General features: G+C 45.0%; 1 protein-coding gene across 1 annotated transcript; it reads left to right on the top strand.

Annotated features, from left to right (window-relative positions):
- Positions 1-1,911: 1,911 nt before the first annotated feature.
- LOC122685997 (protein FAM205A-like) lies at positions 1,912-7,978 on the top strand. The gene is made up of 4 exons (XM_043891066.1): positions 1,912-2,052; positions 2,730-2,775; positions 3,041-3,101; positions 4,067-7,978. The coding sequence occupies exons 1-4, from the start codon at positions 1,912-1,914 to the stop codon at positions 7,800-7,802; spliced, it is 3,984 nt and encodes a 1,327-aa protein (XP_043747001.1). The 3' UTR covers positions 7,803-7,978.
- The last annotated feature ends 9,752 nt before the right edge of the window (positions 7,979-17,730 follow it).

The raw sequence follows: 17,730 nt of genomic DNA, 5'->3' as shown, positions 1-17,730 counted from the left end.
AATGATTTAGCAGCAGCAGCAGCAGTCTTCAGTTGGGTGAAAGATTAGATACTGGAGGAAGGACCAAGGAGTATCTTCAGAGATTTTGAGTTCAAGGATTTTTGGCTGTGAGACCACTGTCACCAGGGAAAGATTTTTTTTTCCTCAAAGAAATTAAAAAATTAGAGTTTTAGAGAAATATGACAATATCCACAGAGGTCAGGTAGGTTACATAAATGTGTAAATAAATGGTCAGCATATAGGAGTGATGGGCCCTGGTGATGAATTAGAAAACAACTGGCTTGCTTAAAGTTTTCAAAAGTTCTAGTTAAAAAAACCACGAAAAATTCCTTGAGGCAAACAGCAGATATCCAGAGTAGATGAGTAGATCTAACCACAATCAGCAACTGCTTTATGACTTTAAGTCAGAAGTGGTCACTGACACTCACAGAGATGCAGGTAGGTGCATCTGTGAGATCTGTGCATCTGTGAGATCTGATGCACCTCTGTGAGAAGACAGAATTCTGTAACATGGTTAAAACAGCTCTAGAAAACTAACTCTTAAGAGAGATGCCCAGTTTTTTAAGGAATCTCCACACTGTTTTCCATAGTGGCTGTACTAGTTTGCATTCCCACCAACAGTGTAAGAGGGTTCCCTTTTCTCCACACCCTCTCCAGCATTTATTGCTTGTAGACTTTTGGATAGCAGCCATCCTGACTGGCGTGTAATGGTACCTCATTGTTGTTTTGATTTGCATTTCTCTAATAATGAGTGATGTTGAGCACCTTTTCATGTGTTTGTTAGCCATCTGTATGTCTTCTTTGGAGAAATGTCTGTTTAGTTCTCTGGCCCATTTTTTGATTGGGTCATTTATTTTTCTGGAATTGAGCTGCAGGAGTTGCTTGTATATTTTTGAGATTAATCCTTTGTCTGTTTCTTCATTTGCTATTATTTTCTCCCAATCTGACGGCTGTCTTTTCAACTTACTTATAGTTTCCTTTGTAGTGCAAAAGCTTTTAAGTTTCATTAGATCCCATTTGTTTAGTTTTGCTTTTATTTCCAGTATTCTGGGAGGTGGGTCATAGAGGATCTTGCTGTGATTTATGTCGGAGAGTGTTTTGCCTATATTCTCCTCTAGGAGTTTTATAGTTTCTGGTCTGACATTTAGATCTTTAATCCATTTTGGAGAGGGAGGTGGGAGGGGGGTTCGGGATGGGGAATAAGTGTAAATCTATGGCTGATTCATATCAATGTATGACAAAACCCACTGAAATGTTGTGAAGTAATTAGCCTCCAACTAATAAAAAAATTAAAAAAAAAAAAAGCTAAAAAAAAAAAAAAAAAAAAAAGAGAGATGCCCAAGGAAATCTCATTAGTGTGTCTCAATGGAAGGCAGTGTTTACAGTCTCCTCTCACTCATCTGCAAGCTTGAGGCCACACAGTCTGGGAGGCATTCCTTTCTGATTCCCACAATGTCGTTTTAAAGATGTTACCACTTTGACCTGTCCCTGCCACTTCAGCCATGGTCCCTTCAGGCACCTCTGATTTCCCATCACCCACTGCCTGTAACGTCCAAGCTCCCCATTTCCAAGCCATAACCAGACTGGCCATCAGGCTGGCGGAGGGCATGGAGAGTGAAGACAGAGTGGGAGCACAGACACTGCCCGTGCGTGGCACCTTCATTCCTTACAACCAGACCGCCTCATCTGCAGACGGAATTACCACATGGGCTTCCTAGACAGGTGAAGCTCCTTGACGCCATACCTACCCTGTGAAGCAGAAGGGCTTTGTGATGCAGTCTGGTGGCTTGGTTCCGTCGTCTGTGAGGCGGAGACGACCATGTGTAGCCTTGGAAGTCAGTAGGTGCCAGGACTCTGAATGCCTACATTCATAGGGATGGTTGGTCTCCTCGTGATTATGAGGTTTAGACCATGCTGAGCCAGACTTTTGTTCTGTGGGATTTGGGGTATCCCTTATATACCTATGGCTCCATCTTCATTATTATTCTAATCATCTGGCAAGTGAAAAAGAGTTACCATGGATTAACGGAACATAAAAGGAGCTGCTGCCGGGTAGGGAAACACCATGACCAGGACTGAACTAATTAAGCCTTAGATAAGATGTTTTTAAGCTCCCAGTATCTCTCCTTTTATCCTTCCTCTCCACCTGTCTACCTCCCCACCCATATGTTTTTTGTTTTGTTTTGTTTTACCATCCATTAGTTACTCTTATATGGTATTTCTCTTCTCAGCGCCTAGAAATAATTTCTTACCAGACCATCCCTGCAGAGTATTCTAGTTGAAAAATCAAGAACATCTCTATCTGGCTTGGGTTGAGACTTAGATGAAATGGATTGTGCCTTACTGGATCTTTGAAGACTTCCCTTTATGGAAGATTTTTCTGGTTTATGGTCCATTAAGGCATTTGTAAATTGAAGTCCTTTTGTTATTAGATCTACACAACTTTATTCTGTTCCACCCTTTCTCTTGTTCCATTATAAGCTTGATACAGAACTTCTCTTAGGAAATAAATGGGAGGCATGGAGGACGGAAGAGCCTCAAAATGAATCAGAAATAAGAGAAGGCAAATATTGAGATGAAAAATAATAGGAGTATGGAAAGTTAGGAAAGTAAATAAGATATAGGTAAATTAAAAAGGATTAGGTGATCTATATTAGCTTTGTCTTGGTTTGGACGTGAAAAAGAAAATGGTGTCTCAACTTCATACTCCAACTCTTTTGTCTTTTAAGCGTCACCGAAAAGTCAGACAAAGGGCTAGAGATGCAGCATCAAGAGGTAAAGTCCCAGTCTCTGCTCTGACTTCCCTCCCCTGGGGGTGAGGCTCCCATGGACCCTGTCCCCCAGTGACCCTTGGTGCCAGCCACCAGGTGCTCTAACTGCTGAAGGCTCCAGTCCCCAAGTAGACAGATTCTCCCAGAAGACTTTTATGGGGGGTGGGGGGGGGTGTCTGCAGTCTCCTGTCATTCAAGGCCTTTAGATTCCTGTTGGATGTCCCTGAATCCCCTCCTGTTCTGTGTAACACTGTCTCCTGGTTTCTCAGCTAGGAGATATTCCCAGAAAGAAGCTGACAAGCTGTGGGAGCTGCTTTCGATCATGAGAAGGTGATCTCTTGCTCTTTGCAGTCTCCCATCTCCCGGCGTGGCCTGTAGTGATTTCTGTGTTTGTCCTGGGGCAGGGTTGGGAGAAGGGGAGTGGCTGAGAGGGAGCCAGACGCATGGAGCCTGGAGCCCTGAGTGAGGCAGGGTTGCAGGAGGAGAAGGTGGGGTAGGATGTCTCAGTGGAGAGGGGTCTTCAGCTGTGCTCCGGGCGAGGCTCACAAAGGTGCTGGAAGTCAGGATTTAACTATGTGGGTTTTCTCCCAACCATGAGACAAGTTACCCAGTCAGGAGAATGGAGAGTTAAGTGCATAAATGAGTCATCATTTTCATATTCTCTTTACAGCCACACCCTTTCAAGGGCAGACCCCTGCACCCTGCTGACATTACCTCCTCTGGTTCTGTCTTCAGGGAGGCCAGTTCCTGGGACAACCCTCAGGCAGGAGCTTGTCATATTATCCCCTTCTTAAGAGCTCTGCAGAATGAGGAATTGGCTCCCGAGAGATGTTGTTTACATCTCCTAATCCCCAGAATGCAGAGTTCCCACAAGGACTTCTGTGGCTCCAAGCGAGGCTGACTCCAGGTTCTACCTGGTGATGTTGCTGGTGCTGCCCCATCAGCTAACCATTGGCTCTCCCACCTGCCTGGTTCCCTTCTCCTAGTTCAGCTTCTCAGCACAGGTCAGCAGAGAGCTCACCCACCTGCCAGTGTCTCAAGGCCCTGTGTTCCCACCAGTTGCCTGAGACCTTGCCCAACAAGCTTCAGGCTCTCAGCCCAACCCACTACAGCTTGCCAAATGGCATTTCCCTAGGAAGAAAAGTAGACACTTAAACACCCAGTGGTTGCAGGCCTCAGAGTTTACCGGGACTAGAGGAAGGCAGGCCCAATCTCCAGGCCACACACTGGCCAAGAGTAACAAACAGTAACAAACTGCCCATCAGTAACAAACATTTTGCTGTTTCCCTTCCCAGCCAGGGCTGGCTCCCTCAGGAGGGAAGTGTGCGGCAGATCCTTTGTGCAGATCCCTGCTGCCAAACCTGCAACACCATGGCTCTGAAGATTCAGCAGTTGTTGGGTGAGAACACCCTAATCTCCCGCACTTCAGGGGATACCTCTCAGGGCTCCTCTTGCCTAGAGGTTTTGTCCATGTCTAATGTGTCTTTTGAGCAGAGTCTGGAGCATCATACCCCACACTCCAAAGACCTTGCACTTCCATCTGCAACCCTCACAGTGTCACAGAAATCCTTAGCCCAGTCAGCGGCCCAGTCACCTAGTGCAGTCGGCATCCATGATTACTGGGCTGAACATCTCAAGCTAAGGCAGGGATTCCAAGTGCTAGAGGTTCCCTCAGGGACTGAGGAGCCTAGAATTTCAGTGAATCTGCAGGAGATGATGCAGAGCAACCTCAGCCTCATCTGTGGGAACCAAGTCCAGCAGCCCTTAAATCCCCAGGTCTCTCTGCTGACCCTGAAACAAGAAATTACTACCCTGACACATCCAGTGGCCTTGCCGATGGTCACTGTCCTCCCAGCCCACCTGCCGTTCCTGAGTCCTGAAGTCCTGAGACTTCTTGAGGTCCATGTGAAAAAATGGATGCATTTCCAGAGGTGGGGGCTCCCCAGGCGTGTAGAAGAGTCCCTGAGGCAGCTGATGCCAAACCCGCCACTGTTTTACCAAACTGTGTATAACCAACCAGTTTCTTTCATCCACAATAATACTTCACATTTCTCTGTTGAGAAACTTGGGACCATTTCATACCAGAACTGGGGTTCAGGTATGGCTGGCCAGCCTACCCAGGCCTTCTGGGTTTCTGAATGGTGCATTACGGATCCAGAACAAAGACACCTCTACCAGCAAATCCCCAACCATAAGGCTTTAGCCTGGCCCTCTTCAGCCCTTAAAGAATTAAGTGGCCTCTATCTAATGTCTGAGCAACAGGCTAGTGACGCAGTGGGCCCCGTGCAGCCAAAATACAGCCAGCTATTCTGTGGCCTGCCTTCTCTGCACAGTGAGTCGCTGGTTGACACCTTCTTGGCTTCTCAAGGCCTCTCCAAGGATGAGAGCATGTCCAAGCCCCACTTGAAGGATCCCTTTCTCTTCAAGGAACTCCCCTTCCTCCCGTTGCTGCCTAAAACTCCAACCCAGTCAACTCCACTCTCTTCTCTGTCTTCTCAAAATTGTGTTGCTCCATCTGATCACCAGCAAGCTCACATCAATGTCCCGTTTCTGACTCTGGACGAGTGTGAAGCCCTGGAGTGGCACCTGCTGCAGAGGCAGCTCCAGCTTCAGTGGGACTTGCCAGATGTTTTCCAGAGAGATCGACATGTCCAGAGCCCTGGGCAGTGTCAGCCCGGTGACAAAGCCCAGTCTTCTGAGACTCTGAAGACTACCTGTCCGGGGCAGCCTGTCCCAGTCCTCACAAGGGAACTACTCTTCCCGCAGCACACCAGGCGGCTGCTGGAATACCACCTCCAGAGACAGCTGATTCACCACCGCTGGGGCCTGCCCCAGAAGATCCAGCAGTCCATCCAGATGCTGCTGTCCCCCACTCACCAGCAGACTGTGTCCTGGAGCAGCACAGCCCTGGACCGTGTGAGCGGCCCCCAGCCTACATGTCTGGAGGCCACTGGAGCTGATGACCCATTCTCACCTATTGTGGACCCATTGTCTGTCCCCATGCCACACTTGTTTGACCAGGCCAAGGCAATATTGCGGGGCCATATCAACTCCAAATGTGGGCAGATTCACCAGGGCAACATCCCTGCCTGTGTGTATAGTTCTTGGGAGTGCATAATTCCTGGGGTCCTGGAAGTGACTCCCTTCCGCTGCATCCTGGAAAGCACGCCCCTGGAACTCCAGGCAGCAGCTGACCAGGACCCTCAACAGGAAGTGACCCCCGGGATGCCAGTGGCCCTTGATGAGCAGCAACAGGTCTCACCAAAAGCTGTCTTTGAACATCCTAAGCTGCCCGGAGTCCTGTCAGAGGCAGCCATTGAGAAACTGGAGACAGCTTTACGGCACAAGTATCTGGCCTTCTTGTCAGGGCTGCCGGCTCTTTATTGTGTGGCTCTCTCCAGGGCCATGGCCCCAGCAACCACGTCAGTCACATCCCCAGCTGTGATCACAGAGATGGTGCCTGAGCCTGCTGAATGCTCAACAGAACCTCTGACTCAAGTGACCTCACCTGAAGAGCAGGGTCCAAGTCCTGGGCCAGGCCTTCAAGAGGCCAAGGAGACTCTTTCAAACACTGCAGAAGAATTCCAGGTTGATGAGCAGGTGGAAGGAGTAATTGAGATGCTGCCTATAGAAAGCCAGACAGAGCCTGAGAGGCCCTCTTCACTCGGGGAACACATCTTGGCCAAAATGAATTTCCATCTGAGAAAGAAGATCCTAGAGGCACAAATTGGAATTCCCATAAAGGCGAGAGAGTCCAGGGAACAAAGTGTGGGAACGTCAGAGGGTGTATCTACACAGGAGTCTCTTGAGAGTTTAAACAACCAAGGACAGCCACTGCTCCGGGATCTCCCCATCCCACCAGATGTACCGTGTGCCCCAGACCCAGAGTGGCTCCACCTCAAAGAACAGCTGGCCACTGAGTTGAAGGCGGTGCGCCAGAAGCAGAAGCAGCCCAGTCCCAGCACAGTACCTCATGGTTCTGGCCCCTGGGCTTCCAGCACCTTCCTCAGTGGGGACATGACGGAGGCCCAGGTGCTTTGTGTTCAGCTGGAGGCCAGTGTGAACAACCCCAGTCTGGAGGAGCCTTGGAGCCCTGAGCCCCACAGCCCTGGCAAGAGCAAGGACTCAGCCCAAGTCCCCACACTGGCAGAAAAGAGAGAGGAGCCAGGCAAACCCAGACTGGCTGGGGGCCATGGAGAAGGGGATGCCGGGTTCACACTCTCCTCCACGAGAGAAAAAAGCCACTCTGTTGAAGGCCAGAGGCCAGAAGGGATACTTCTGAACAGGACACCCCGCAGCCCCTGGCAACGGAGACGTCGCTTTCACCTTGATGCTTCCTGTCAACACAGTCCTCAGCATTGCCCTCCGCCTAAACTCCCAGAGCTCCCTCCTGGAGTCCCTGGGGGGAAGGATTCTGAGAAGAAGGACCTGCAGGACAGCCAAGCCAAGCTCAGTGTCACCCTCAGACCAGCAAGGGTTCCCAAGAATGCCCAGCCTGTGGTGCCCCACGCATCACGGGGCCAGCCTTTCCTGGGCCAGCTCACGGTGGGTAAGCCATTGCAGGGCCGAGCTTTACAAGGTCAGGTCTTTCAGAGGCAGGTGGTGCAAGGTCATCCTCATAAGAGGCCCAGCCTTCCAGAATCTGGCCTGAGAAATAAGATGAAATCTCTTCTGCATTGTATTACACCCAAGGCAAAAGGCAAAGGGCATGAGGCATCCATGTCCTCTACCTCTGAGAAAGTGGCCAGCCCCAGAAGAGAAAATGTGGAAAAAATCTCGGCTCCAGCCAAAAGTCCCAAGGGGCGAACTAAGACAGAGAAGACAAGAGGGGACTCCAAGGCCCAGTTTCCACCCCCTGAGAAGCAGATGGGCCTAGCTTGCATGGATGTTGCCCACTCCCCAGACAGTAAGCTCCAGCACCACTCCCACCCCCATCAACTCCACTTGGCCTCAGTCCTGGGTGCCCCCCGCCACTGCCCTCGGCACTGTCCTCGAGTGGCTTGTGCCACCCCACCAAAGAACCCACCCTAAGTCTCAGCTCTCACCTCGAAAGGAAACTCTGGTTTGCGCAGGAAGACCCAACACAGTCAGAAGACTTTGTAGTCTCCCCAGTGTCTGCGTCCCTTGAGGAGGAATGCTCCTGTTATTTTTATTAATGTGCAGGTGGGCAGAGCACCACCCAAATACACTCTATATATCTCTAAGCAGAGAGTTGTGTGTCTGCTGCTTTTCTCCACCCTGGTGTGCTCAGGGAAGGCATGATGGAGGTTAATGTCCTTCCTATCTAGGGAAGAAGCTTTAACCCACTCTTAAGCTGGGTCAGCATTCCACACTCCCCGCCCCCCTACACCCCCTGGACTGTGGATAAAAGGGACTTGAGCAGAGAAGGAAGGCCCTTGTCTAAGGTACATTGAAGTTAAAGGTCAGACTTGAATTTGATTAACATCATGGTGTCCTTGGGCCCAGAGAAGCAATGTGGATGTGAGGGTAGTATTGTCAAGAACCAGTGGCCAGGAATTTTTTGCCCCAGGCAAAATTCACTGATGACTTCTATATATATGCTCACAATCTGGAGGGGAGATATTTGGGAGAGTGCCAGTGTTCCGATCTTGAGGAGGTGCTTTGTATTATCGATAGCATATAGATAATATGACAAATACCAAAAGCAAATGATAGACTCTCCCTTTCTGCTCCTGTTGATTATGTTAGATCTTTCTGGAGAGCTCACCTGGGAGGCGGCTGTGGTTCTCTTGTATCCCACCTCCTCTATCAGCTGCATGGAATAAGTGGCACGGGGAATGAAGATCACAGTGGGACATGGAAACTCCAAGGGTAGGCAGGAGAGAAGCAAGGAGGGAGAACGTGTAGACGGAGGTCTGAGTACTTGGGATCGAGGCTGACATGGTCCTGAAGAGGGCGTAGGAAGAGAAAAGGCTGGTTTGCTTGAACCAGGAAGCCAACCCAGTGCCCACATGCTTTTAGGGGACGGGGGTGAATAAACTGAGGTTTGGTTGTTCATAGTGTGATGAAGAGCAGTGAGTTGAACCTTGTTGTCCAAAGGCAATGCAAATTAAAATTTCTGAACACTCACCCTCCACCCTACAAAATTGTTGTCCAGCGTTAGGGACTGGTATAACTATAAACCCGTGTTTTTGCTCAGCTCAAACATGAAGTCAGTGACTGTTTTCTAATCTTGATATATCTCAACTTTGCCCCCTTTTTTCTGCATTTACTGTCTCTGTTAAATTACTCACTCATTCTTGCCTAATTAATGTAATAGTGTCTCATATGCCCAGGGCCTAGGATAGTGGCTGGCATAATAATACCTTAATGGTACTTGAATACAAAGTTTGGGCTGTGGAGGCAGACAAATCGTTACATTAGTATGTTGAGTGCTGTGGAATAGGGAGTCCTGCCATGGGATTACTGGGGTACTCAGCTCAGAAGGACCCAAGAAGGGTCACAATAAAATCACCTTGATTATGCTGTACACCTTAAACTCACGCAGTGCTGTATGTCAGTTATATCTCAAAAATGGAAGGAAGATAAAATAAGCTTAAAAAATAACTTTGAGAACTATTTTACATTCAATTAAAATGTTTATTTACCACATGCAAATAGCTATAACTAACATGGCAAAGACATAGAATTTATACAGTGGAACTCGTGATTTCATGGGATAGACAGTCTACATGCCCAGATTGTCTAATCAACACATATACTTGAATGTCCAAGATTCATCTCAAAACTATAGAACAGTAAATTCTTGATTTCCTGTGCCCATCCATTATCTCATTACACATATGAAACATGCTCCAATCGCCGTATTCATAACATCAGTTGATGGCAACAGCATCTTTGCAGTTGTTCAGGACAAAAACATTGATGTCTTCCTTGACATTTTCCCCTAACTGTCCATATCCAGTCCTCTCTGTTGTCTGTACCTTCTGAGATGAATTCATAACACGACCACTTCTCACTCACTCTGCCGCTATGATTACTGCAGTAGTATCGTAACTTACCCCAACTTCTGCCTGAGACTATACTTCTAACAGTCTGTTCTCAACACAGAAGCTGAATACTCCTCAGGAAAGGTCCTGACTATAGATGACTGGACAGAAAGATAGATTAAGGTTAGATGATGATGATGATGAAGAAGATGAAGGAGGAGGGGGAGAGGGAGGAGGGGAGGAGAAAGAAAGGCGTGTAAAACCACGAGACTGGATAAGATCATCCAGGCAATGATTGTTAATGAAGGAAAGATCTAAGGACCAGGCTCTGGTACACCCCAATATTAAGAATTTGGAGGAAAAAGTAGGAACCAATAAGCAGAGACTGAGAAGTAGTCAGTGAGGTGGGAGGGAAACCATGATGCAGGAGAGAAAGGGAGAACTGCAAGAGCGGCAATGTCATGGTGCAGAAGCGTAACATAATAGGAGTAAGTCCCCGGTGGAGGGGTTGGCCTTGGCTAAAAGCACATGCTTCACTGGTGCTAAGTAGAGAGAAGGTAGCAGTAGTGAGGAGGGACTCTGTGTCTCATGCAAAGAATGGTTTCTCTACAATTAAGGGAGCAAGGCACTTACCTAAAGGGGTGAATGAGGAACTGGGAAAGATCATGACTGGGGAAGGGGTTGATACCCAGAGCCAAAGCCAGAGATGAAGAGGAATTCTGGAAGTTACCATTGCAGGGTTTTTTGTTGTTGTTGTTGTTAGGGCCTAAGAAATTGGTGAATTCCTGGTGAGTAGAAAAAAACAGTTGAGGTTAGTGATCATGTGGTAGCAGGTGTGGCATCCTCATTTTCAGCCAGCGACCAGGGAGTTTTGGGGGCTGGAGGAGAGAAGTAGGAAGCAGAAAGACAAAGGCTGCCCTGAGCGGATGGGAGGGGACTCTGTTCTGGACACTTCATCTCTCCTAGAAGGTGGCACCTCTGCATTCCCACCTGCCCGACCAGAGGGGAGAGTAAGGGCAGAAAGGGCTGTGGCCTCCTTCAGTGGTACGGGGCTGTGGGATGCCCTGCCTCACTGATTCTGAAGGAGATCCAAGATGGCTGCACACGCCATCACCAGCAGTGGGGGCGGGAGGCTCCTCCTCTGATAGGACCCAGTACTTAGCACGGTGTGTCCACTGCCAGCTGGATGCAGAAGAGGCGGGATGGGGAGAAGCGTGAATGTGTCCCTCCTCTGAATGGTGACTCTGTGCCTAAGGGTAGCAGCCCAGCCCTTGCTGTGGCCCCCAGGACGAGGAGGCAAAGGCCCAGGCTGGCCGAACCACATCTTCCAGAGTTTTCCTTAAGCATCCTCAAAGGTCATAAGAGGTCTTGTGACAGGCAGATCCGCCCTTCCTGGTGGGAGTTGGGCTGAGAGCCACGTAGGAGGATGCCCAGGAGAAGGAATGTGACTCAGAAGGGTCACAGCAGTGACAGGTGGGAAGCTGAGGTTAATGTGCACACATTCTGACTGAGGTGTGGAGCAGGTCCTTTCCTTGGTCCCCCACAAGCTGCCTGCCCTAGAAAACCACGAATTCACAGAGCTGACCAAGTTTTGCAACAAAGAGCCAGGGGCAGAGAGTTGATCTGAAACAAAGACCTTCAGGATTCTTAAGTCTCAGCAGAGTCAAGAGCTGAGAGAAGTGTCAGAGCCTATGATTCATGCAGGATGTTGCAAGGAGATGAAGCCTTGCTCATCTCATCCTATAACCCTAGCACAGGCCCCACCTTCCAGCTCCCCCTCAGCTCAAGAGGTAAAATGAGAATGGAAACTCTCATGGCAGGGTACACCTCAAGTATTCCCTATTCCAGAATTGGTGGTAGATGCTAGGAATATATCGTTTGCTTGGGAAACTTAGAGTTTGCCTCTGCCCTCTGAGACACCATGTTGTCATGGCAAAAGGCTCTGATCTTTTGGAGTCCTTCTCTTGTTCTCAGAATTCTGGAGAGAGAATTTAAGGCATCTGATCTCTCCTGCACTGAAGAAGAATGGCTTCTCCACAAAATCCCTTTTCCTGTTAAACACCAAGTCCTAGCAAATAGGGAGCCTGGCCTCTTCATTTTTGTACATGTATAGATTTTAACACAGCCTCTCATGTTCTTGATTCTCATCAACATTTCTAGTCTTAATTTCTAAGATTAAAATCTGTTAACACAAAAAGAAAACAATTAAAAATAAAATTATCCTTATGATTTTATCTTAAAGTATATAATTATATAAACTGTTTTATTCATGTAAGTTAGGGTTTACATCCTCACCACTCTGTGGCCTGTTTTTTTTCCTCCTCCATGCAAATCCGGTAAGAAGATAACTGCTTACTGTAACTCGATTACTCGCCAGTAAACAGGTTAATGCTTAATTTCTGGGTGCTGTTTCCTTTTGTGTACGAGCTGTCTCATTTTCCCTGGAGGTACTATGTACTTTAACACCTCTGTGTGTTTCTTCAGGCTTTTCCAGACACCCACTGTCCTACTTTAACTTGGAAAAACTTAACCAATCCTTTAAGGCAAGGTGGAAATGTGCCCTTGGCTGACGTCTTCCTCCTCTTCCTCTAGAAGCAGAGTTTTCTACAACCTCTGTGTTATTCTACTTTCCCTGCCCTGAAATAGGTATGTATGACTGTCAGTGGTGGGATCATGCATCCATAAAAGCACAGTGTCTGGTCCATAATAATCACTTAATATGTGTTAAATTGAGCTAACCTAATGAATTAAACTGGCGTAAGGTAAATATGCTGACTAGCTAGATAATAGACGATTCATTATTCAGCCAACCCTTATTTAGGATTCCATAGAATCACAGGTATCTGAAAGATAATCTAGTTCTGGCTCATATATTTTGTGTTTTATGAAGAATTTAATTTGAAGAAAGGCTTCTATGGCATAAAACAGCATGAAAGCCACTGATTCTGGACAAACTATTTTCAGATGAGTGAATTGAAGATTTTTTAATATAAAATCTAGGTAATTTGATTTATTTTGAAAAATTTAAAGACCCAGCAATAAGGTTTTGGTTTCTCATTCTTGAAAACTGTCAATCTTCTGGAACCTTCTTTAGTTTACTGCAGTCCTCATTACTCCCTAAAGTTTCCCTGATGCGGAAACTATGTATTAAGAGCAGCACTAAACCCCCAGAATAGTGACTCTGGCATTCCATGGAAATACACCTGGCCTTTGTCCTGTATTTGTGTTACTTGCCTGTCACTGAAGACAATTGAACTTGAGTCCTCAGATTTGCAGCAGATGTGTTTCTAAGAAATATTGTGGAAAAATATTTTTGACAAATTAAATTCCATTCCTATTCAGAGGAATCAACTGTAACTATACACTTAACTTTTTTGTACATCAAATGAGCACACTTGATTATATTTCTATTTCCTAGACAAGAGCTACATCTTAGCCTGGCATATAATTCCAAGAGCTCAATTTGTCCTATTAAAATTCTGTAAAAGTTTCTTTTATTATTATGACATTTACTTTTGCACAGAAGCTCAAGTTCAGTGTAAATGTTCTTCCTTTGCAAGTCATCTTTTTGTTTAGCTTTCTTTTCCTGCACAGATAAGATCATTCTTTTTATATAGCTTTTAATCACAAAAATGAAACTGTTGTCAAGACAAATTAAAAACTGAGCAGCATTAAATTAATTTTTGCCAGGGGCTTGGTGAGCTCATTAGAGCTGTAGATTTAGACTTTTTTTTTTCACCCTAGGAAGTTTTCCTTTGGGTATATAGTTTTACATTTAAAATTTCATATAAAATTTACACATGCTAAGTGGCAAACTGTTCAATGATTTTTGATTTCAGAACATTCTCATCATCCCCCAAAGTCTCTTTGTCCTTATTTGAAGTTGATCCCTGCTCCCAGCCGCACCACTCCTTGCCCGCCCCCAACCCCCTGCCCCAGCTCTAGCCAAACTTGAGCCAGAAGTATACTCGCCCCAGTCAAGACCTCAACCTGGGGCAGTTGTTGGCCCCCCTTACTCACTCGTCACTGAGGTCGTCACTTCCCAGCGATGCCGCTGGACGTGGTGTTGCCGCCACTCCACATGGAGTGACCTTCCTTCCACCCTAGCACAGCCTGTCCCCTGCCCTGGCAGAACCTTCCTGAGCTGGGGAGTGATTGGAGCTGCTTCAGACAAGAATGCTGCAGACTCTCACTGTTCCTACTTAAAGTTCAGCGGTTTTTTTAAGCACAAATATTTCACAGATTATTGTTTGCAGTTGTTTTGAGACAAATGCTCTGCTGACCTCCTAAGTCAGCCATTAGATAGAAGGCTCACTTTGATTGTTTTTTTTTTTTCCTCAATGATATCAGTGACCAGCTGGTTGGAACTTTGTAATCAATTGCTGTCTGTCTTTATCTTATCATCATCATCTCTGTTTCTTCTGCTCTGCAGTGTCTTTAAGATGGGCTTTAGTTAGCTATTGCAATATTAGGTTTAAGTTTGTATTGTGTCCTTGCTGTCTACCTCTTTATATCAGTCTGGCCTCTCAGTTTATTTTTGTTATTTTTTTTCTTAATTTTATAAAGTTTCTTTCATGTTTTTCATTTGATTTCATAGTATTAGTAAGAAAAAATGTTCTCTATTTTTGGAGCAAGGTGGTATTCTTTGATTTTCAAATGCTGCGTTTTATATAATTTTCCTAATTTACTCAACTTTGAACAAAGAGGTTAGATCTATTCTGATATTTGCCAGCTCCTACATCTCATATTCTATTTGGATTCTTTCACCATCCACCAATGTACTGTTCCAAATCTCTTTCAAGAAAGAAGCTAAAAGCCAAGCAGATGCACGCATCCCCGCATTTAAGTTTTTAATGTCTAGAAGACATTTATCCAGTTCAGCATTACTTTATTGAGTCATGATTTTGTCCCCATTACCTGGTTTTCTAACTCTGAGCTAGTGTATTTACTACTGAACACGTTGAGTCAGCATGGTAACTCTTGCTTTGTTGGAAGTAGCATGGGTAATCCAGTCTCCAGTGTGGATTTCTTTCTCTTTCTGTACCCTGCCCCCCAACTCATGCCTTGACACCACAGGGTATAATACTGATGGGCCAAGTTCAATTGCTGGATGTTATAAGACTCCAAAATGAATCTAGGAATGAAGCACTGAAGAATCCTTGGGAAGAATTCTCTTAGAGAGGAAGATTTCCCTCCGGAACTAGGTCTGTAATATGATGGTTAATGTTTATGGCTGTGTGCTGTCTTTCAGAGACACTTATATGAGCTCACTGGCCGTCATTTCTCAGTATGACCCATCTACATAACAGTTAGAACTAATTCCTTTCAGTGATTGAAAAACGTTATTGATATCATTGATTTATATCTTTAGTTTCCTCTGCAATTGTATTTTCCTACCACATCGGTATTACGTTTGAGGGGGAAATTAACAACCTGCATCCAAATGCTGGCTAACTAATAGAACCCTTAAGGGTAAAGAATCTGCTTGTCAATGCAGGAGATGAAAGAGACACGGGTTCGATCCCTGGGTTGGGAAGATCCCCTGAAGGAGAGCATGGAGACCCACTCCAGTATTCTTGCTTGGAAAATGCCATGGACAGAGGAGCCTGGCAGGCTACAGTCCATGGGGTTGCAGAGTTGGGCATAGCTGAGCATGCATGTACTAAGCTTTTTAGCTTATATCCCTGAAAAATACATTTTCTGCTAAAGTTTCTATGCACAGAAATATTTGGAGGAGTGTGTACTAGAGCAGCAAACATCGAATTTTAATATACAGTGCTTCTAAAAATTTCATGTGCATATGGATCCCCTGGGGATGCTGCTAAAATGCAGATTCTGCGGTTCTCACAAGATCCCTGGTGATGGGGACACTGATGTTAAGAGCAGTACAGTGCTAGAAGAGTTGGCATGCTCTGTCTGTGATTTGGGGCCCAAATCACTCATAGTGTGTGGTCTTTTGTTTGCCAACTTGGGCATTTTCATGGTGTCAAACTTAAATAGAGTTAATTTTCAGGATAAGACTGTTTTTATCCCTCTGTCTGCTTTCTAGACCTCTCCTCCAACATAATTACTTTCTTATTCTAATATTTTCTTTAGAGAATCTTCTTCATGATTGGCAGTTTCAGTTTATAAGTTATATTGCAGCTCAGGATTACAAGGCATTTAGCTAGAAATGCCCAAAGAGTAAACTTGAGCTCTCATGTAGAAGAAAGGTAATGGTGCTGTTTTTAGTGATAGCGCCACCTGAAAATAGCTTGTTGGGGTGGTTTGGTCAGTGGATACAGGCAGGAAAGCAACTGTGCCCAGGAAGCTCTGAATGCCTTAAATGTTTGGAAAAAGCAAATTAATGCAAGTAGCATTGACACTAGTTCTGTAGCCTTGGGCAATTCATTATAGTTGTTTTTAATAATTTAATTTCCATAAAATAACTAAAAATTAAATTTCGTTTGTCTTAAAATATGTCAGCTCTGTTCAATAATGTTCAAGTTTTGTATATTCTCTATCAAAAACTAGTCTGTTACGTACCTTGCGTCTTACTTTTTAAGAAGCATTCTGTCGCTGCCTGAGCCTATAGCCGTCTCTCCTTTCCTTCCCGCCTCCTTCCCTCCCGGCTTCTTAGTATTTAATGCTCTCCTGTTCAGTCCCATCATATAAAAAAGTCCCTTATGGCAGCTTCAACACTCCCTACTGAATTTCCAGCCTCCCAACTCTTCTGGGTCCCAAACTGTGCCTAATTAAGCTTTTCATGAATTTCCATATAATTCTGATAGAGCATTGTCCAGTAGACCCTGTCCCTGCAGATCCAGCTTCTGACTTCAGGGAGCAAGTTTTTTTTAATATTTACTGGTATAGCTCTGTTTTTATTATTACCAGCATGAACTCATCTGTTATTATTTTGCTGTCTCTAGTCTTTCTGAACATTCATAATTGTCCTTTTTTCTGTCTACTAAATTATGTTTCACTATTATAGGAAATCTCACTTGAAGAGAGACCTAGCAATACATTTATCAAGATTTTTTTAATACAAATATTTCACAGCCCTTATCTACCTACTTCGACTTACTCAGTTTTTATGCGTATTATTTTTTATTACATACTAACTTATTTATGTTCTTTTTTTATGTGTACTATCAAGGTTAGTCGATAAAACTGCAATTCCCCAAATAGTATTTACTGCAATAATAATAGGAATGTCAATTAATACAATTGACTAGAGAGTACCAACATAGACAATTATATGTATATAAAACTCTGTATGTTTAAAGAGGTTCAGGAAGGGTTGTTTAAGATAGGGTATTATAGAAACAGGGTAACATTTCAGTAGTTTAAGGTGAATCCCTCCTTTATTGTGTTTCAAAGTCAATCCATATGGAATAAAAATGTAAACATTGAACCAAATTATAATAGAAATTGACAAAGATTAAATCATTTATGAAATAGCTAGAAGGAGGATAACTTATTCCTTTTGGAAGAAATTTAAAAGGTTGTAAATGGATGATTGATAACTTCAAGAATATATGTATTTGAGATTTCTATATCACTAAAAAACCCCAAAGGGGCTAATATATACAATATTTTTAAAAATTCACATTTATAAAGAAGACATTCAAACTTGGAAGGATAAATAAAAAAGAGGGTATCAATGCATTTCACTAGACTGTAAGCTCTGAGAGGACAGGGACATTTCCTGGTACTTCACAGAAAATGCCTGATGGCTCAGCAGGTAAAGAATCCACCTGCAATGCAGGAGACATAGGAGATGTGGGTTCGATCCCTGGGTCAGGAAAATCCCCTAGAGAAGGAAATGCAACCCATTCCAGTATTCTTGCTTGGAGAATCTCATGGACAGAGGAGCCTGGAGGGCTACAATCCGTGGTGTCGCAAAGAGTTGGACGTGACTGAGCACACGGCAAGCACAGAAAATAGGTATATAATCAGTATTGAGTATATATTATATAGGTATAACAGGTATAGGTATATAATCAGTATTGAGTATATATTATATAGGT

This window comes from Cervus elaphus, chromosome 29 (genome assembly GCF_910594005.1).
Source record: "Cervus elaphus chromosome 29, mCerEla1.1, whole genome shotgun sequence".
Taxonomy (NCBI): Eukaryota; Metazoa; Chordata; class Mammalia; order Artiodactyla; family Cervidae; genus Cervus; species Cervus elaphus.
This window is presented reverse-complemented; position numbering and strand designations above follow the sequence as displayed.